The following is a 22157-nucleotide window of genomic DNA, read 5'->3' as shown; positions in this document are numbered from 1 at the left end:
CTACTGGCCATTTCCCACTGAAATAGAATAAAATGAAAAAAGGAATAATACATTTCACTAACACTCTGAGTGGTAAGTTCTCTTTTGGGTATGTCTACACAGAACAAAACAAAACAAAAACAGCAGTGAGTCTGAGCCCAGGGCTCTAGACTCAGGTTCAAGCTATGGTGCTAAGAATAACTTTAGACGTTCAGGCTCAGGCTCTGAAAGCCCCTTTCTCCTCAAGATATAAAGCCCAAGCCCAAATGGCTACATCTCTATTTTTAGCATCATTGCGCAAGCCCCAGGCTGTAGAGCTGGGCTCTGAGATGTGCTGCCATGGGGCTTTTTTGTCATGTTTTGTCATGTTTCCTACTCATTCTATTCCAATTCCTCTATCCACTTTGTCCTTATTTTTAAAAAAATCCAATTAGCACGTGATCCCCTCTCCCAACAAGTTATAAACATGATTCTAGGGGACAATATGTTCTAGAAAGTGGTTATTTTTCAAAAAAAAATACAACAATATAGGAACCAATGGTCCATCTAGTCCCGTATTCAGTCTCTGGCTAGCCAGAACCAGCTGATTGAAGAATCGTTTTTGCTACAAGTAGAAAAATCAATACATTCCCCAAGGAACATGTAAAGTTCATGCAATCTAAACTCAAACTTTCTAAAAAATAATCAGTCACAAAGTTTCTCAAAACTAGAAACCAAATACAAATGGAAAGGAGTGACTGCTCACTTAGAGTAGACACCAGCATGAAAAAATTATTAATCTAACACATTTACATTTTTCTATTAAAGAACTGTATCCGACTGTCTCACAATGAAATCTGTTAATTAATTACACTAGTAAAATAAAAATGTAAAGTTCCTTCTAAATCAATCAGTAAGTGCATGGGGGGAGGGAGAGGGAGGGTTCTAGGAAAAAAAATAAGGCAGCTCTAGGCATTTGCTTCATGGAGCTGCTCATCAATTTCATACTGGCTTAGGCTGCGGGTCTAACATCAAATGGTGCTCAGAAGGATGCATATATATTATGAAATAAAATGCACAGTAGTATGAAGCAAAATGAAAAATAATGCAGATAACTGTGGCTTTTTTCAGCTTTTTCTAAACTTTTCCCCTTCACTTGATTATTTTTTTTAAGCTGTATGTAAATTCAGTTTCAGCAGTAAGAGGATATGGGAACATGTTTTTAACCTACTGATCCTACAGACTACACACTTCCCTGGCACAACACTTAGAAGTGATAAACAGAAGTGTCTTATTGGAACACTTGAGAACTAAAATATCAGGATATTAATATGTTAATATTAAACAAAGCCACTTCAACTGATATGTGCATCTTAGGAAAGTTTGACGAGGCTACTCGTGAGAGAAAGAGAGAAAACCCACACAACTTAAAATACATAGATATATTTTACACATTAAGGTAAGATTGTGGGAAGTAAGCAACTATAGTGGCAGCTAGAAACGCAATACTCCAGTATGGTTGTGCTTGATTTAGGCATTATGCCTTTAGGAGAACTGCGGGAACAGAGCAGTCTCTGCCTCATGCCTTTACAGGATGCAGCATGTAATCCCTGATGTGCTGGCCCAGATCTGCTGGCTAATATGGAGGGAGAGGAAGCATGTTTGTAGCCCAGTTTTCCCTTCTCCTTCCCTTTTGGGGAGACCTTTGCCACTACAACCAGTTAGCCTTGCACAAGCAGAAGGGTTATAATTAGCCCATGCACCCTCTCGCTCCTCTTTTGTATACCCATGGAGGCCTTGTCAGAGTCTAGTCAGAGTAGATAAGCTAAAAATATATTTATTTCTCATGAACCATTTTCATAAAACAATTACAATCCACGCACCAATGAAGACATGACAGGATCACTGTACATAAAGCACTAATGGGGAACAAAGCTGATTATTTATTTTTATTAAAGTTACTTACAGAAGCCAGGCCCATTATCCTAGGAAATGTGAGGGATGAACATCCATCTGGACTCTGTCCAAAAGTAGTGTACGGTGTCTGAAACCAAGCCTTCTCATTAGCCCAAACCACATCACAGAGAGATAATATTGATGCTCCAAGTCCAATGGCTGGGCCATTTACTGCTACAATGATGGGCTTCTTAAACTGAATAAAAGTATTCACAAAATTCCTGAAAAGAAACGAACACTCCATCACTACACATTTTAGCAGCAAAATGTATCAGCCGCTCAGCACTCAGTAATAAATAGTCTCCACAGCAACTAGTTGTAAACAACATTTCAAGAACCTGCTCTACTCCCTCACCCTCTGCAGAACACAACCACTGGGTATTTGCAGACCTCCCACGACCCTACCTGGTTCTTAACAGGTGGTTGTGTGTGGCAACTGACATCACTGGTAGCAGACCATTACTGAGTATGCTCAGACAGTATTCCCAGATTTATCTTAAAACAGAGAGGAAGGGGAGCCTTCCCTGAAAACACAAATCTGCTTTTTGGAAACAAGTGGGAAAAGATCCATCAATAACTTCAGCCCCATTATCAATCACAGATCTTTTAAACCTTCTCCCTTTCATCCCTGGATCTTCCATGTTAATCATGATCCTCAGAGGTCTAGGTGTCTTAAGGATAAGCAAACTCATCTTCCTTTAGCCACCCAGAACAACATCAGTTTATTTCAGTGCCCAATAGTGTCAAAAGCTCGGATAATGCACGTGTTTCCATGTGGAACTGTGGAGTTCAAATGTGTATCGTAAGTGCCATCTGGGTAAGACAGAAGCATGCAATCAATCACAGGAAAATGGCAATGAAGAGGAAATAAAATAGTGAGAGCCCGGGGGTGACAGTGGCCATTGAAATTTTTATATTTATAGTGTAACAGCTCAAAATACTTTTCAACATATCACAATTTGGATTTGGTGAAATTTTCTCTCTTCCTATATCAAAAGTTTATTCCAAACTTGATTACCTCACGAACACAAAGCATCTTCAAGCAACTATTATACTGAAATTTGTAGTATTTTTTGAGACCTAATTTAGAATTGGGAAGGGAAGATGGGGGACTATATTGTGGGGAGGGGGCAAGAGAGCCCCTGGCATGAGGGAGGGGCTGTAGGGAGTTCCTGAAATAGAGGGGAATGGGAGGATGACACACAGAGAACTTGTGGGAATGGGGGAGAAATGGAGGGATGCAAGGAGCCCCTCATATGTGCAACAAAGCATGCAACCCTCAAGTATGTAAACACCTCAGGACAACAGCCCTTTCTGTTTAGCTCGCTGATTCTGGCTTTACATTAAAAATTACTCCTAAGTGAGACGGTTTGGGATAGACTAGAAAACCCCGAGTAGTCTTGTCTGCAGTAGAGAACACCACCATCAAAACTTTCAAAGGTGTGACTGTCTGGGGTAGGAGTACTGGATGAAAGCACTATATTGCTGCAGCTTTCTGTTCACAATGGCCCTGCAATGGTGCTGGCTATCCTCATGCGCTATTGCCAAGGTGTGGTACAAGTACAGCAAACACTTCCAAAAGTGTTGGCATTGTTTACGCTAGAGAAATTCAGCAAAGTCAACATATTATTGTTTAATCAGGCCAAAAAGGATGGAGACAAAAATGAACATGATGAGACAAAAGGAAATAGGCTTGACTAGGCTGAAACCACAAATGTTTTGAAACAATGAAACATAGTAGTAACCTCCCTTGGTGACTGGCTACTTTCTGAAAAAAAGCAATTGCTTCAGTTGCAAAATAGTGGCAAATCAATTTCCACATCTGTATATAATCTTGCTTCTTTGAGTGATGGTCCATATATGGATTGTAACGTGGATGCGCAGGTGTGCCACGTACCAGAGCCAGAAGTTTTTCGTAGCAGTGCCCGTTGACCCACACGTGCACTGTGCATTCCCTCGTGTTTGCAGCTGAGGCTGTGTGGGTCAATGCCGCTCCAGTTCCCTCCTACTGCTTGCATGACTGGAGTTGGAACCCCTGTTCCGCTCCGCTGAGAGAGTGACCGTTGCCCTTTTATCTGTATTGTGACAAAGTTCCTCCTCTATCTTGGTGGGACCTGCGCTTATTGGTAGATTTGTTCACCTCAGAGGTTCACCATGTGGGTCAGTGAACAACCCAGAGACCTTCCCCTCTGGTGGGGCCGACAGTCCAGGTCAACTCCTCCTGTGTCTGTCAGGAGTTGGGAGGTTTGGGGGGAACCCGGCCTGCCCTCTACTCCGGGTTCCAGCCCAGGGCCCTGTGGACTGCAGCTGTCTAGAGTGCCTCCTGGTATAGCTGCACAACAGCTACAACTCACTGGGCTACTTCCCCATGGCCTCCTCCCAACACCTTCTTTATCCTAATCACAGGACCTTTCTCCTGGTGTCTGATCATGCTTGTACTCCTCAGTCCTCCAGCAATACGTCTTCTCATTCTCAGCTCCTAGTGCCTCTTGCTCCCAGCTCCTCGCCTGCATGCTACAAACTGAAGTGAGGACCTTTTTAAACTCAGGTGCCCTGATTAGCCTGCTTGCCTTAATTGGTTCCAGCAAGTTCATGCTTGTTCTGGAACTGCCCCTGTTACCTTACCCAGAGAAAAGGGATCTACTTAATCTGGGACTAATACATCTGCCTTCTAACACTCTCCTGTATCCACCTGGCCTCACTCTGTCACAGTATATAGTTGTAAATAGTTTGTTTTTCCTTGCAGTTAGTAGAGTTAGTGTAGTTTTCTCCCTCTTTGGAGGACAAACAGCCCCCCTCCCAATACAGGGACTATGCCCTGTCAGGCTGGCTGACTTCAATTGTGCCCATGCTCATTTTTGAGTGATGAGCAGTAACACTGCTTGTATTGCCTCAGAGAGGCCCATGTTGCCATTCATTGCAGCATTTGCAAAGTGTTCCAGGCCTGAATGCAAGGGGCTTGAGAACATCACCACAGGAAGTTCCTCATGGAGGAGGCCATGTGCCCGTGTGTGCATTCAGACCTGAAACTGGCAGAACTAGTGGTGCACACCTTCCCCGCAATAACCAGTGACCAGTGCTCCTCCAAGCACCAGATCCACTGCTACCCAGACTGTCGGAGAAGCCCCGCCACGAGGTGGAAAAGCACAACCATGGCCACAAGAGCAGATCCCCGACCAGGATGCAGTGTTCACTCCCTGAGCTGTGCCAAGTCGGCTGAGAAGTTGTGCGTTGACCTGGCCACTCTACCGCCTAAGGATCCCAGACTTGAGGGTAAGGCAAAGAAGAAACATGATCCAATGGTACTGTTGGTTCCACCAGGGCCCACGCCGGTGCCCTCCCCATTGCATTTACCACCCATCCCACCAGCTCACCTAATGCCGCCTGGACCCTCGAGGCCACCCCATGACACCCTACACCTCCGGTCGCCTAGATCCACTGCTCTCTACTGAGGTCACTGCTCCTCTCCACTCACCCATGGGACCTGCTGATAGGCAAAGACTCTTACTTTGGGCCTTATAGGCTGCCCTGTGATCCAAACTGGGACCGTAGAGCACCCATCTCAATGCCTATCACCCATCCCCACTACCCCTCCTGCAACCTCCATTTACGAGGAAGACAAACTAGACGTTGAACTGGTCCTGCTGGTCCTATGGCCTACTCTTCCCTGGATGAAGCGCTTATCCCTGCCTTGCTCTTCCCACCTGACAACTACTGTCAATACAGACGCTCCCCAACTTACGCAAGCGTCCCGTACCAGAATGCCTTGTGTAACTCAAATTTTGCATAAGTCAGAAACATATACCCAACAATTACGTAAAACAAACAAACAAACCCTCCTATTTCTAGCTTATGGAACTTTTCCCGTTAGGGTGGATTTGCGTAAGTTGGGTTTGTATAACCCTGGTGCATCTGTAGCAGGAACTGCTACAGCGGGTGGCAATGGCTCTGGGAATCCTGGAGGAGGAAGTCCAGGACACACGCCATCAATTACTGGACATCCTCCAACTGCAGAGACCCTCTTGCATGACCCTTCCTGTCAACGAGGCTATTTTACAGCCAGTTCAAATGGTCTGGCATACCCCTGCCTCCTGTGCTCCCACTTCCAACAGGGCTGAACAGAGATTCTTCATCCCTGCCAAGGGTGCAAACGTGCTCTTCACCCTCCCAACTCTCTAGTGATCTACGCAGCAATGGAGTGGGTCCACCAGCAACCCCAATGCTCCACTCCCACGGACAGACTGGCAAAAAAGATTGACCTGCTCAGCAGGAAGGTCTACTCTTCAGAGAGCTCCAATTTCACATCGCCAACTACCAAACCCTGCTTGCGAAATATGATTTTCGTAACTTCTCAAAACACACTGAGTTTAAAGATCAACTGCCAGCAGACAAGCAACAGCAGTTCCAAATTCTCTTGGATGAGGGGAAGCTCAAGGCAAAGTTGGCCTCCAAGTTGCTGTGGATGCGTCCGAGACAGCCTCTCAGGCATTGGCAACTGGGGTTGTGCTTCGCAGAGTTCTGTAGTTCTCTGGTTTCCCGCAAGAGGTCCAAACCACCACTGAAGACCTCCCTTTTGATACATGAAAATTATTCAGTGAGAAAAAATGGATGAATCCCTCCATTCCCTGAAGGATTCGTGAGCCATCCTCCACTTCCTCGGCATCTATGCCCCAGCCCTGAGGTGCAGGTAAAAACAATTGTTCTGCCCCTGACCACTCGCCCCCTACTCACCGTATTATCAGCAGTAACAGGAACCACAACGTTGATGTCAACAGTCACACATGCCACGACATATGGCCTCTGCCACAACTACCTCCTTGACCCAGCAGCAGTCAAAACAGCAGTTTTGACACACTAGTCAAGATTTACAAACCACTCCCGATCCCTACTGCGCCACCCCATATCATCTTAGGGGGCCATCTTGCCCCATTCTCCCACAATTGGGGCAAGATCACCACGGGTACTGGAGGTCATCTATCATGGAAACTCCACAGAATTCTTCTTGTTTCTTCCTCATTACCCTGAACCCCCTGGCTGGTCTCATCCCATCAATCCCTCCTGTAACAAGAAGCCGATGCTCTTCTCCTCAAGGGCACCATAAAGCTTGTCCTGTTTCACTACAGGGAATATGGCTTTTACTCTGCATACTTCCTCATCCTTCAGAAAGGCAGATGCAGTTATACACTGTGTTGTACTCCAGATCACACTTCCTCACACCCACCTCCATGCTGATCACTTACTTGTAACAGAAGGTTCTTTGAGAGGTGTGGTCTCTGTTTGGATTCCAATTCCCGGCCTCCATCCCCTCTTCTTTGGCCTAGACTACTTAATAGTAAGAGGGATACTGGAGTGGCATCGACTCACACATCCTATTATAGCCCTGGTTGCAAACATGAGGATGATGCATGATGCACATGTGGGTCAACGGGCACTGTTACGAAAACCTTCTAGCTCCGGCGCACCTACATTTGGAATCCAAAATGGGACCACACATTTCAAGGAACTTCCAGTTACAGGTAAGTAACCTCCTCTTTCTCAAAACAGAAGGGGGTCTGATATTAAAAGAATTCTGTGGAGAAACCTGCTGATATTAAAAAAGTTACTATATTTCCTTAGTTTGATTTTCTTTCCATTATAAAAATGAAAAAAAACTTTTCCTTCGAACAAAGGCCTAAGAGCCAAGAAGTAGGCAGCAAAGTGCCAAAGCTTTCTTTACGATGTTTTGGAATGCACAGACTGGGCTGTTACTCCTTTGCTGTCAGAAAGGGTGTTACTTGGTGAGTTTAAGACAGGATTTGAATCTCAGATATTTTCTAAAGCCTCCTCATCTCAGATGGAAAATATGAGGAAGGCAGCTTGGCATGGTAGGAAGAAGGAAGACCTTTTGGTCCAGTATGGTATCTCAGAATCTGATTAAGGTCTTGTCCTATCATATGGTGGTCCCTGACTGGTATGAACATCAGTACAAATTCTGAAGGAAAACACACTATTCTAGGCCATAAAACACTTCTCCTGGTCATTGTGTTGCTAGCTATCATGTTCATCAGAGGATTCAAAACTTAGTCACAAGTGAACCATCATCTTGTGTTATTGCTTTTAATTTGGCTTTCTTGGAGAAGCAAGGCATCTTAAAGTCAGTGAACTCAGCTGAAAACACTTTTGGCCATGTAACACATACTGACCACAACAGCTAGCCAATAGACTGGGCTCAGAAACAGTTTAACAGAAGAGTGTTTTAGAAGGCTGAGCCTATATGCCCCTTCCTCAGAACAAAAAATCACTATCCTAGAGGGAAGGGCAGAAAAACTGTCTTTTAGGGTTAGCATTTCTACCCCTTTTATCTAATTAGTCTGAGTCACATTGTGCTTAAAGTTCATGATTCCAGAACAAAAGTTGTAATAGATCTTATATGGGTTAAATAAGGCAGAATGGAGATTGCCCCCCTTCACCTCGATGGCTTTCTCCAATTTTCAGCTGGTAGAATTGTACAGGAGCTCCTTTTTGCTTCATAATTATAAAAACAAATGAAGATAAAAATGTTTGTAAAAATTTGAGAATTTGGGCCATAGCAACCGTGTTTCATCAACATAATGCAGTTGTTGGAAAACAACGAACAGTCCTACTGTAGTTAGGTTATAGTTAGCCTTCTATAACCTATTTTTCTTGTAATATTTTAATGCTAAGTAGGTAGTGAGTTCCTGTATTCTGACACCTTTTGTTTTCTCTTTGCATTTCTGTAGCTTCTTCTGCTTGCCCATTTAGAATAAACATTGTATTGAAACTTATTTCAGCTATTCAAAAATCTCAGAATAGCAGGCAGTATCAATTTTTTTCCTTACTGAAAGATAGAAGGGCAACCTTTAAAACCGATGGCCTGATTTAACATCCATTTAAGCAAATGAAAAGATTCCCACAGATTCTAATGGAAGATGGATCAGACCCAAACAGAGCTTAAGAATCTGGCATCAACAGTATTTTCTTAGGAAATGTTTTAAACTAAAAGAACTCACAAATACACCTACATTTGAAAGATCAGGTGTTCCCAGTGTTGAGTGATTTTTAACCACTGATGCTCCTGCTAGACAGAATTGTGGGAAAACTTTAGCACTACTGGTGAAACTGACAAAGAAACCCTATTTAAAAAGAAACTAGTTCTTGGAGAGTTAGGTGCTAAACAGCTTTGAGGAGTTGGGTTTAGAGCTCGTCTCCCGGGAAAACTGACAGGAATAGCTATTTCTATTAGACAATAAAATATGACCTGAAGTGGATTAAGTTAAAACTGGAAAAAGACACTTGTATTCTGGAATAAAAATGTCCAAACAGGGAGTAATTCTGGAACAGCTATCGCACTTTACATTCTCACTCGACCTTTTCTAGGCATAATTTCCCCATGCAGGCAAGCACTTATTAGCCACTTGGTTCAAATGGCTTCTCCACTTACATAACCAATGAACACATGAAACCTTTTATCTTTTTTCATGAAACCCAGGAGTGAATTATGAGCATTAGTTCTTCTATGTATATTTTTGGATATTTATGCTACATGTAAACATTCAGATAATCAAAATGTAATAGGAAACCAGTTTACAAGTTACATGGGGAAAAATATCCTTAAGATATTACAAGAGGTACACATTATATGCCTCTAATCCAGCACAGGCACAGTGTCCATCTCAGTGGTATGTTTCTTTCCTGAAAAATTATGCTGTATAAGACAATTAAGTTCATTTATTTGAATTTGACAGCTAGCTAGGATGTTGCTCACAAAGATTAAGCCGTCCGTTTAGAATGTCTGTCATTCTACCTTTTTTATATGGACTTTGTTCAATCTATTCTTTCAGCACATTTATATATTGTTTGTACTGCTTTTGAACAATACATTTAAAATAATCTTTGACAAGCATTTCTCAAGTCTGCATTGTTTCTATTAGGGACACTATCATGCTAAGTTTTTATCAGACACGGGCTCTAATTCAACATGGCAAAAATGGAGTAAAAAGCTATGAATAAAACGTAAACTTGAACAGAAAGGTACAAGTAATATAAACAAGTTACGCACACTGTATATTATCACAACTGAACATCTGACCACACTAAATTCCTACTAAGAAGAACAGTTAGATCTTTTATGAGATAAATTAAAAATAAACTAGTTTAGACAATGAAAAAACAATTTTACATACCTAATAGCTTCTGCCATCTTAGTGCTTTCCCTTTTTCTATCATCTGTTAAACGTCGTATAAAATAAATAAAATCAAGACCACAGCAGAAGACACTACCAACTGCGCTGAGCAGCACAAGTTTACTGTCATCTGCAGCTGCTGTATTCAGTGCACTTTGGACTTCCTTCATTACCTGAAAATCAGCAGGAATTAAATTCGTCAGACTCTTTGTATTGTGTTATTAAAAAGTAACAAACTGTTGTTCTTTTTTGTCAGGTCTGAATCTGAACTTTTACATTCCTGTGTATTCCCTAGTATCTGGGATACTTGCAAATTCTGCTGCAGTTGTTTGTTTAAACACATTCAAATTTTTCATTGTCCAAAGGAAAAGAGAGTCTAGTAATGTATGTTAAAAATGTACAGATCACAAATATGATTACACTGAGATAATGTAATCATTACGAAGAAATCCAGCAACCTGCATCTGTTGCTACAGCACTCGCTCAGTATTTCTGTAATTTGAACACCAGGTGGCATATGCAACCACTTCAGAAAAATGACTTGAATTTAGGCTGACGTTTATTTCAAGTCGCACTTAATAAACCACTCTGTTTAGTATGAAAGGCTGCAACTCTAAATATTCAGATAATGTTGTATATTGAACTGTATTAATAAATAAAACTGAAATATACTAAGATTCAGATTTTAAAAGGCAAGAAAGTATAATATTTACACATTTATAATACTTTAAATGCACTAGTATGACTTTTCTGGAAACTACTGAACTATCAGTTGTTTTTTCATATTTCTGTGATTAATAATAATACTGTAATTACAGCTGTTAAAATATTTGTACAACCACCCCCAAAAAGCAAGCAAGCAAACAAATCAAACCACGCAAAACAAACATTCTAACCTCTGGATTTAGTGAGTTGTTGTCAGATGATTTTGTTGATAGCAAAACATGTGTGAATCCGTCTTGTTTCCTGACAACAATGTCTCTATACCGGTAAGCACTTTCAGTTTGTCTCACGCTGAAACGTAGCCTCTTGTCAAAAGGCTGATCTCTCCTATCATCAATAAATCTCCGTTTGCTGGCTGTCACTCCTGTTACAGATGTTTGTATGTTGGTTGTACCGTTGGCTGCTAATGCTTCAATAAAGGTGGATGTACCTGTAAAGAGTTTGAAACAACAGTGTTCTATTAATTTAGTTCTATAGCTGGAAAATCTCTTATCATGGAGACATGTCAGTCAAAGCATACTATGACAACATACAAAAACAAGTGCCTTTGTTCTCTGCCATTTGGCAAACATTTAAAAAAATTGTACATGGAACCAAACCTGAAAGCAAAATACTGCAAAGGATGAAATACCTAAAGCATGAATTTTAAGGCTATGAGAAAAGACATTTTTAAATGGGATAAATTTTGCCCATTCTTCTTTTATCTGATTATTCCTAAAACTGGAAAACTCTTTACTTGGGGACCCTATCAGTAAAGCAATTAAGACATTTTTAGAAATATATTAAAATAAAAGAAATGACAAAGATGCACTACCTGAGGCAATTTGCTTTTTCCCTCCTCTAAGTGGCCTAAAATTTTCAAAACCATATACAAAAGAGAAAGTGAAGGGCTTTGTTTTAAACAAAAGTGGGAGCTCAAACTCCTGACCAAACTCATACCTTTGACAAAAATCAGATAAAAGAGTTGGGCTAACAAGACCATATAGAGTATATGAATGTTTACAGAAAGGTAGGAACAGGGAACACAGGACAGTCTTAGTGAGAAAGACGCAGAATCAATCTCTGAAGTGGAAGGGTACTGCTCTGAATCAATCTCTGAAGCGAACAGGAGCTGCTAACAGGGAGTTTTGCAAGGGAGTTTGGAAGGGGAGTAGGAAGGGAGAGGGGGTCCCTTGTCGGTCTCATCTGTGACCCATTGGTCCCCTGAACCTATAAACTGAGCCACATCCAAAACCTTTCTGTTTACAGCAGAGCAGAGCAGACAGGGAGCTGTAGACGGGAATTTGAGAGAGTTTGACAGAGGGAGGCTTACAATGGTGAGGAGGACCCGCAACACCTGTGCCAGCACTGCTTCTGTCGCCTCCACCTGCGCCTGTAGCCAGACAGAGCACCAAAGCATGGATGCTTTTACCCAGATTCTGGTGTGGGCTTGCAAAGACTGTAATTTGCAATTTCCACTTACTGATATCCAGGCTGGGGGTGGCATCCAATGTGAAAGGTGCCTACTGGTGGAGTCTCTCAGGCAGCAGGTGGGAGAGCTACAGGAGGAGGTGGCTAGGCTGAGGAACATCCATATCCATGAGCAATTCCTGGACAGTATCCATGTGGAGACAGCTGACGGTGCTGTCCCAGTTGACAGGACTACCGACACACCAGTGGAGGAGGAGATGCCTCAGGGTGTATCTGACACACCAGTGGAGGAGGAGGCTCAGGGTGGACACAGCCAGCTGGTTACTTCTAGCAGCAGGCAGTGCTCCACCGCTGCTGCGAACCCTCCTGCTGTGGTAAAAGATAACTGTTATGCTCTTCTTGATACAGGAGAGAAGGAATCACCCCCAACAGTTAAGGAGGTGAAGCCTCGTACCCCTAAGGCTGGGAGGTCTGCTGCCACCACTGATAAGAAACGTAGGGTAGTGGTGGTTGGAGACTCTCTGCTGAGGGGGACGGAGACACCCATCTGTCGCCCTGACCATTCATCCCGGGAGGTATGCTGCCTGCCAGGGGCCCGTATCCGAGATGTTACAGAGGCATTGTCGAGGATTATCCGGCCTTCTGACTACTACCCCATGCTACTCATCCATGTGGGCACAAATGATACTGCGAGGTGTGACACTGAGCAGATCAAGAGTGACTACAAGGCTCTGGGAGTACGGGTTAAGGAGTTTGGAGTGCAGGTGGTATTCTCTTCAATTCTTCCTGTTGAAGGTAGGGGTCCGGGCAGAGACAGATGCATCGTGGAGATGAATGCCTGGCTGCGAAGATGGTGTCGCCAGGAGGGCTTTGGCTTCCTCGACCACGGGATGCTATTCGAGGAAGGACTGCTAGGAACAGATGGCGTTCACCTTTTGAAGAGGGGAAAGGCCTTATTTGCGCACAGACTGGCTAACCTAGTAAGGAGGGCTTTAAACTAGGTTCGACGGGGACAGGTGAGCAAAGCCCACAGGTAAGTGGGGAACAAGACCTGTGAGATGGGTTGGAAACAGGAGGGAGCACGGGCTATAATGGCAGAGAGGAAGGAGGGTCAGGGCGAAGCTGGGAGGCAAGATCAAACCAGTATCTTAGATGCCTATATACAAATGCAAGAAGTATGGGTAATAAGCAGGAAGAACTGGAAGTGCTAATAAATAAATACAACTATGACATTATTGGCATTACTGAAACTTGGTGGGATAATACACACGACTGGAATGTTGGTGTGGATGGGTATAGTTTGCTCAGGAAGGATAGACAGGGGAAAAAGGGAGGAGGTGTTGCCTTATATATTAAAAATTTACACACTTGGACTGAGGTGGAGATGAACATAGGAGACGGAAGTGTGGAGAGTCTCTGGGTTAGGCTAAAAGGGGTAAAAAAACACGGGTGATGTTGTGCTGGGAGTCTACTACAGGCCACCTAATCAGGTGGAAGAGGTGGATGAGGCTTTTTTCAAACAACTAACAAAATCATCCAAAGCCCAAGATTTGGTGGTGATGGGGGACTTCAACTATCCAGATATATGTTGGGAAAATAACACCGCGGGGCACAGACTATCCAATAAGTTCCTGGACTGCATTGCAGACAACTTTTTATTTCAGAAAGTTGAAAAAGCTACTATGGGGGAAGCTGTTCTAGACTTGATTTTAACAAATAGGGAGGAACTTGTTGAGAATTTGAAAGTAGAAGGAAGCTTGGGTGAAAGTGATCATGAAATCATAGAATTTGCAATTCTAAGGAAGGGTAGAAGGGAGTACAGCAGAATAGAGACAATGGATTTCAGGAAGGCGGATTCTGGTAAGCTCAGAGAGCTGATAGGTAAGGTCCCATGGGAATTAAGACTGAGGGGAAAAACAACTGAGGAAAGTTGGCAGTTTTTCAAAGGGACGCTATTAAGGGCCCAAAAGCAAGTTATTCCGATGGTTAGGAAAGATAGAAAATGTGGCAAAAGACCACCTTGGCTTACCCTTGAGATCTTGCGTGACCTACAAAATAAAAAGGCGTCATATAAAAAATGGAAACTAGGTCAGATCACGAAGGATGAATATAGGCAAATAGCACAGGAATGCAGAAGCAAGATTAGAAAAGCAAAGGCACAAAATGAACTCAAACTAGCTATGGGAATAAAGGGAAACAAGAAGACTTTTTATCAATACATTAGAAGCAAGAGGAAGACTAAGGACAGGGTAGGCCCACTGCTCAATGAGGAGGGGGAAACAGTAACGGGAGACTTGGAAATGGCAGAGATGCTTAATGACTTCTTTGTTTCAGTCTTCACTGAGAAGTCTGAAGGAATGTCTAGTATAGTGAATGTTTACGGGAAGAGGGTAGGTTTAGAAGAGAAAATAAGAAAAGAGCAAGTAAAAAATCACTTAGAAAAGTTAGATGCCTGCAAGTCACCAGGGCCTGATGAAATGCATCCTAGAATACTCAAGGAGTTAATAGAAGAGGTATCTGAGCCTCTAGCTATTATCTTTGGGAAATCATGGGAGACGGGGGAGATTCCAGAAGACTGGAAGGGGGCAAATATAGTGCCCATCTATAAAAAGGGAAATAAAAACAACCCAGGAAACTACAGACCAGTTAGTTTAACTTCTGTGCCAGGGAAGATAATGGAGCAGGTAATCAAAGAAATCATCTGCAAACACTTGGAAGGTGGTAAGGTGATAGGGAATAGCCAGCATGGATTTGTAAAAAACAAATCATGTCAAACTAATCTGATAGCGTTCTTTGATAGGATAACGAACCTTGTGGATAAGGGAGAAGCGGTGGATGTGATATACCTAGACTTTAGTAAGGCATTTGATATGGTCTCGCATGATATTCTTATAGATAAACTAGGAAAGTACAATTTAGATGGGGCTACTATAAGGTGGGTGCATAACTGGCTGGATAACCATACTCAGAGAGTAGTTGTTAATGGCTCCCAATCCTGCTGGAAAGGTATAACAAGTGGGGTTCCGCAGGGGTCTGTTCTGGGACCGGTTCTGTTCAATATCTTCATCAACGATTTAGATGTTGGCATAGAAAGTACGCTTATTAAGTTTGCGGACGATACCAAACTGAGAGGGATTGCAACTGCTTTGGAGGACAGGGTCAAAATTCAAAATGATCTGGACAAATTGGAGAAATGGTCTGAGGTAAACAGGATGAAGTTCAATAAAGATAAATGCAAAGTGCTCCACCTAGGAAGGAACAATCAGTTTCACACATACAGAATGGGAAGAGACTGTCTAGGAAGGAGTATGGCAGAAAGAGATCTAGGGGTCATAGTAGACCACAAGCTTAATATGAGTCAACAGTGTGATACTGTTGCAAAAAAAGCAAACATGATTCTGGGATGCATTAACAGGTGTGTTGTAAACAAGACGCGAGAAGTCATTCTTCCGCTTTACTCTGCGCTGGTTAGGCCTCCACTGGAGTATTGTGTCCAGTTCTGGGCACCGCATTTCAAGAAAGATGTGGAGAAATTGGAGAGGGTCCAGAGAAGAGCAACAAGAATGATTAAAGGTCTTGAGAACATGACCTATGAAGGAAGGCTGAAGAAATTGAGTTTGTTTAGTTTGGAAAAGAGAAGACTGAGAGGGGACCTGATAGCAGTTTTCAGGTATCTAAAAGGGTGTCATCAGGAGGAGGGAGAAAACTTGTTCACCTTAGCCTCCAATGATAGAACGAGAAGCAATGGGCTTAAACTGCAGCAAGGGAGATTTAGGTTGGACATTAGGAAAAAGTTCCTAACTGTCAGGGTAGTTAAACACTGGAATAAATTGCCTAGGGAGGTTGTGGAATCTCCATCTCTGGAGATATTTAAGAGTAGGTTAGATAAATGTCTATTAGGGATGGTCTAGACAGTATTTGGTCCTGCCATGAGGGCAGGGGACTGGACTCGATGACCTCTTGAGGTCCCTTGCAGTCCTAGAGTCTATGAGTCTATAAGGGTATAATGGGAGACATGGAAATATGGCCCTTCTTGACCTACATAATTCTTTCCATTAATACTTTGCCTTTCTGATCTTGCTAAAAGTGATCTTAGCTTAACAAAGAGATTAACATGTGACTTGATTATAGTCAATTAGTACCTACATGGGAATAAAATATTTAATAATGGGGCTCTTCACCTAACAGGATACAATGGCGGGAAGCTGAAGCTGAAGACAAGTTCAAACTGGAACTAATGTGTACACAGGACTCGATGACCTCTCGAGGTCCCTTCCAGTCCTAGAGTCTATGAGTCTATAAGGGTATAATGGGAGACATGGAAATATGGCCCTTCTTGACCTACATAATTCTTTCCATTAATACTTTGCCTTTCTGATCTTGCTAAAAGTGATCTTAGCTTAACAAAGAGATTAACATGTGACTTGATTATAGTCAATTAGTACCTACATGGGAATAAAATATTTAATAATGGGGCTCTTCATCTAACAGGATACAATGGCGGGAAGCTGAAGCTGAAGACAAGTTCAAACTGGAACTAATGTGTACATTTTTAACAGTGAGAGTAATTAACCATTGGAACAACTTACCCAGGGTCGTGGTGGATTCTCCATCACTGACAATTTAAAAATCAGTATTGCTTGTTTTCCTAAAAGACCTGTTTTTTATATGGGGATTATTTTGGGGAAGTTTTATAGCCTGTGTGACACAGGAGATCAGCATAGATTATCACAATGGTCCCTGCTGGCCTTGGAATCTGAGAGTCTATGAAAATTTTAATCAGTGGAATTTCAAAGAATGCACGTGAACAAGCCACCCAGAGAGTCACAGAAAGTATCAGTTTTCTACATTCCATGTTGTGAATGTAATATTGTCTAAATTAACACTTATGGGAGATGCAAAGAACATTATGAGAGACATTCATGTCCAGTAGATAAAGGACAGAGCTGACACACCTTTCAAGATCCATGGGTCCCACACGTACCTATCACAGCATGTGGTGTACCCTCATCCAGCGCTCTAAATTTCCCAATAACAACTATGTGGGTGAAAACAATCACTATATTCTTGCAGGAATTCACACAGAAAAATGATAAGACAAAAACATTGTATCACCCATGGGCAAATGCTTTTCACAAAACGATCACTCCATAGCTGATCTCTCAGTCCTCGTCCTCAAAGAAACCCTGCACAACACCTTAAAAGATAAGCCTTAGAGCTTGAATTCATAACTTTGCTAAACACTAAAACTCATAGTCTTAATAAGGACACTGTGTTTATGACTTATTACAACAACCTTTAATCACTAACCTCCCTATTTTGTTCTATGGCAGCAGAGGTGTTAATGGGCCAGTTCATTTCGATTGGTCTCTGGCAATGTGTGTCAACGACTTATGCTAAACAATCTGTTCCATCTTTAGCTCACACTTTGAGTACTTTTCCCAGACCTGAAGAAGAGCTCTGTGCTGCTAGAAAGCGCATCTCTTTCATCAGCAGAAGGAGGTCCAATATATAGGTGTTGACTCCGTGCTCAGCACCTATAAGCGACAGCTGTTTGGTGGCTTGGGGAGGAGCTTAGGGGAGAGTAGAGAGTGATGGACGGGGACCTTGGGGAAGGGGTGGAGCGGGGGGGGGGAAGGGGTGGAGCGAGGACAGGGAAAGGGCAGGACTTGGGGCGGAGCACCCCCAAGGTAAACTAGAAGTTAGTGCCTGTGGTCCAATAAAAGATATTACCTCACCTACCTTGTCTCTCCAATAGATAAAGGGACATTTCTCAGTAGAGATTTGCATGTTGCCATCTGAAACCTGTGTAAAGCTGCAGTTCAAATATGAAGAGCAGAAACATTGGAAAGGTATACTACCAGCCGAACCACAGATCTGATTTTTTTTCATACTTTCATGTTTAACAAAAGATGAGAGCCCATTTGTCAAATAATTTAAAGATTAACTATAGCCCTGATCCCCCAATGGGATCCCCACAACCCATAATTGTACATATTATAGCTTAAAGATAGCTAAAATGAAACGTATAGACAAGCCTTAATAAAAAACAAAACAAAACAAAAAAAAACAGTGGTGGATCTTGCTTAATTACTGTAATTTCCCTTGGAATAATTCATCCTGTTTAGCTGAAGTAGCTACATGAGATATTTAAAAACTGTGACTAATGTATAGTGCTGTCACTTTAAGAGAGTATGTGTGGGAGACCTGTGGGTCCCATGAGGACATTATGTACATTTACCTAAATAGTTTGCTACACTATTACTGTAATTGGGATATTTACTTGTTATTTTTGGCCAGATTTGAATCAGGAATTATACTTCACTAATAAAAAGATATTTCAAATAAAATAAACCTTGAGAGCGCATCAGTTTCTCTAACATTTACTTTGTTACTTTTCTCTTTCACACAAACAGAACCCTTAAAAAAATAAATGCAGTACTTAGTATGTAATGTATTTGCAAAGAAAAGTACTCCTAATTAACAACCCTGTAAGATCATTAATTATGTAAATTGTCAATTTAATTGAAAGATTTTATTTTACTTTTTAATATCTTTTGTATCCTCTGAGTTATAGCATTAATAATCTACTGCTCTCTCTCTATCTTCTCCATACAACTTGTTATAAAGAGAATTCAAGGTTTTTCCACAGTCATTTAAAGGGAAGAGATTGAGAATGGTCCACAAACTGAATCCATTTTTTTTCAAAGAGGATAGAGGGAGGAAAGTAATGTGGAAGATTGATGTTATTTTATGTTGTCATAGAAGATTCACATTTGTTCCTATATTTTCCAGTTTATCAAATTCTCTTTCACTTCAGCAGAACAAATAAAACTTAATAATGAATACTAAATATGAAATTGCTTGCAGGAGTTCACATCAGATATTTTTCTCTTTTTAAAACACAACAGGGATGATCATAGTTCTATAGAACAAGGGGGCTCAACTTTTTTCTTTCTGAGGGCCCCCCCACCATGTTATAAAAATTCCGGGGGAGTGGGGAGGAAGGACTCAGAGCTTCAGCCGCAGGGGGTCTCCGGGCTTCAGTGAGGGGAGCGTGTGTGTGTGTGTGCGCAGGGGGCATCAGGGCTTCTGCCCTGTGGGACTCCAGCGCTCTGACATCCTACCCACAGGGTGCCAGTGCCTGGGGCTTCATCTGCAGGGTGCCAAGGCTCAGAGCTTCGGGCTTCATCTGCAGGACACCACAGCTTGGGCTCTGAGGTTTCTGCCCTGGTCCTCAGCCAATCTAACACTGATCCTGCTTGGCAGACCCCCTGGGGTCCTCAGACCTGCTGGGGTCCTCAGACCCGCAGTTAAGAACCGCTGCTAGAACACAGTATTCTGTTTTTCATTAGCAACTGAAGATGAAGTGGCATTAGCTTTTGCAATGGTTTGGTTTTCATTATGAAGGGTAAATCAGTACAATTCAAATCACCTCTACCTACTTTGAGACTTAGGAGGTCATGACAGAACAGCAAAACATTACAACATTCAGGAAAACTGTAGAGAACTTAGGTTTTTGCTCGTAACTTATACTACTAAAGATGTCCTCTTGTATCAAATAATTGCTTTAGAGATTTTAGAGGCAATGAGATACTTAACATATACCCTTGTTCCCCCCAAAAAACTCCCCAAACCTCAAGCCTTCTTTGTCAAGGTAGACCAAGATATAAAGGTCAAAGAGCAACTTCCCTGCTTATCGGACAACACACATGAGGAAGTGCACACATATATTACAGCACTGGATCGTAGGTATAGTTCAAAACCTCAGATAAAATACAACTGGGTAGCTACACTTAAATGGAAGGAGATCTATGGTTTATATCAGTGGTTCTCAAACTTGGGCTGTTGCTTGTTCAGGGAAAGCCCCTGGCAGGCCGGGCCAGTTTGTTTACCTGCTGCGTTGACAGGTTCAGCCGATTGCAGCTCCCACTGGCCGCGGTTCGCTGCTTCAGGCCAACAGGACTGCAGGAAGTGGCACGGGCTGAGGGATGTGCTGGTAGCCCTTCCCGCAGCCCCTACTGGCCTGGAGTGGTGAACCGTGGTTAGTGGGAGCTGTAATTGGCCGAACCTGCGGACGTGGCAGGTAAACAAACCAGCCGGGCCTGCCAGGGGCTCTCTCTGAACAAGCAGCAACTCAAGTTTGAGAACCACTGGTTTAAATAGTTGTCCACTTTTAATCTCTGAAAAACAAACAAACATTTTGACTCTATTAATGGACCAGGGCCACAGATTTGCTGACTTAAGAAAAAAGTGAATATTTTTCTTGCAAGGAATTTCAGCCAATTTCTTTTAATCCAAAAATTACATTCATAGATCAAGAATACTGGATCAGTATCTATTAATACATGTTGGTTATAGGACCACCACAGCACATACTGGACCTTGAAATTTAGTGCACAGTTTCTTGTGGCTTTTAGTCATAAAACTGAAGAAAAGAATTACAGAAATTCAATGTAAAGCAGTACATTATGTCACGTAAAAATGCACACGCATTAGTCAAGTTACACCACAGTCCTGAAGTAGTCTCAGATTTTTGTTACAGCAAATGAGCATAAAAGAATCAAACAAATATACCATGGACAAATCTTAGAATTGTATTTGCATAATTAAAATGAGATGTCAGTCACTTAGTTCCAAGTAATTTAATACCATAATAATATTTAAACCACAAATTCTGAATTTGTTTTTCACCAAAATGCAAACAGAAGGATATTCTCGCCACTTCAATTCTTTGAAAAATATATTAGAAAGCATTAAAAAAAAGCTACGAACCTCCACTAAAAATCAGGGCTTGAAATATTCATTTATCCAGGACCAGTATCAACATATAGAGAATTAAGTTTTCATTTAAAAAATTTCTAACCCTGATGAGTAAATGTAAATAGAGTGTTGCTTCAGTGCTGTCCCTGCAGCTTAAAGCTTTGAAATGCAAAGGCAGAGTGAAATTAAAAAGACCATCAGTTTCACAGCTACTGTTCAGAACTTAGGAGGTTCTTTACTGCTGCCAAGAATTACTGTTTTCATTCAGCTGCTGCTGCTGCTGACAGAAAAACTATGAGCATCAGCAAGGTCAGGCACAGGTGTTATTCATGGGGAAAGATGACCCAAAATACAGAAGTTGGAAGGGGACAGAGTAGCAGAGATCTCTTCCCCATTCCTTGCTCTTATTTTTACCATAGCCAAGACACTTTGAAGTAGGGACAAAAGAAAAAAACTCTCCCTTTGTGCTATCTAGAGGGATTGGCAATTGAAACACTTCAGATGCACCGCTACCTCAATATAACACGAATTTGGATATAACGCGGTAAAGCAGTACTCTGGAGGGGCGAGGCTGCTCACTCTGGTGGATCAACGCAAGTTCAATATAACACGTTTTCATCTATAACGTGGTAAGATTTTTTGGCTCCCAAGGACAGCGTTATATCAAGGTAGAGGTGTACCTGCTAGCCAGAGAGTGATACTGAAAATAAGAACCAAAAGAGGATGCCATGACAGTGCTCAAGGTAAAATCCCAGGACTTTCGTCCTTCATACCAGCCACTGGAAGCCCCTCGACCTTGCTGGTTTGGTGCCATCCCCTTTCATATCCATCTCTTGACTTGTAGGTTTACTTATATGGCTGGCTGGAGTCTAGTATTTTTCCCGTGATTAAAAGCAAATTAAGAACGTAAAAGAGGACACACATATAAATATACAGTAACACTGATAGCCAATCAATCTTTTTTTTCCACACAGTAATTTTCAGTACATACATACTGCAGAAACTAAAACTAAAGGTAACTGAAACAATTAAATCTGAATAAGGATTTTGTTAATCAGAAACCCTCTTTTTGAATAACTGAATTAAGAATCCAGGACAAACACCATCATCACTAAGCTTTTTAAAAAAGCTATTTACACAAATATAACTCTATTTCTGCTTGAA

The 22157-nt window shown here is 42.0% G+C and overlaps 1 protein-coding gene across 1 annotated transcript in view; it reads right to left on the bottom strand.

Annotated features, from left to right (window-relative positions):
- Positions 1-22157, bottom strand: part of CDYL (chromodomain Y like) — a 192562-nt gene that overhangs the window by 5827 nt on the left and 164578 nt on the right. The window contains exons 3-5 of the mRNA XM_030552332.1: positions 10994-11250; positions 10098-10270; positions 1925-2135 (exon numbers count right to left, since the gene is read on the bottom strand). Coding sequence (XP_030408192.1) covers positions 1925-2135; positions 10098-10270; positions 10994-11250 — 641 coding nt within the window. The remainder of the gene's footprint in view (positions 1-1924; positions 2136-10097; positions 10271-10993; positions 11251-22157) is intronic.

This window comes from Gopherus evgoodei, chromosome 2, assembly GCF_007399415.2.
Source record: "Gopherus evgoodei ecotype Sinaloan lineage chromosome 2, rGopEvg1_v1.p, whole genome shotgun sequence".
Taxonomy (NCBI): Eukaryota; Metazoa; Chordata; order Testudines; family Testudinidae; genus Gopherus; species Gopherus evgoodei.
Note: the sequence above shows the minus strand (reverse complement) of the source record. Positions and strands in the feature narration are given on the sequence as shown.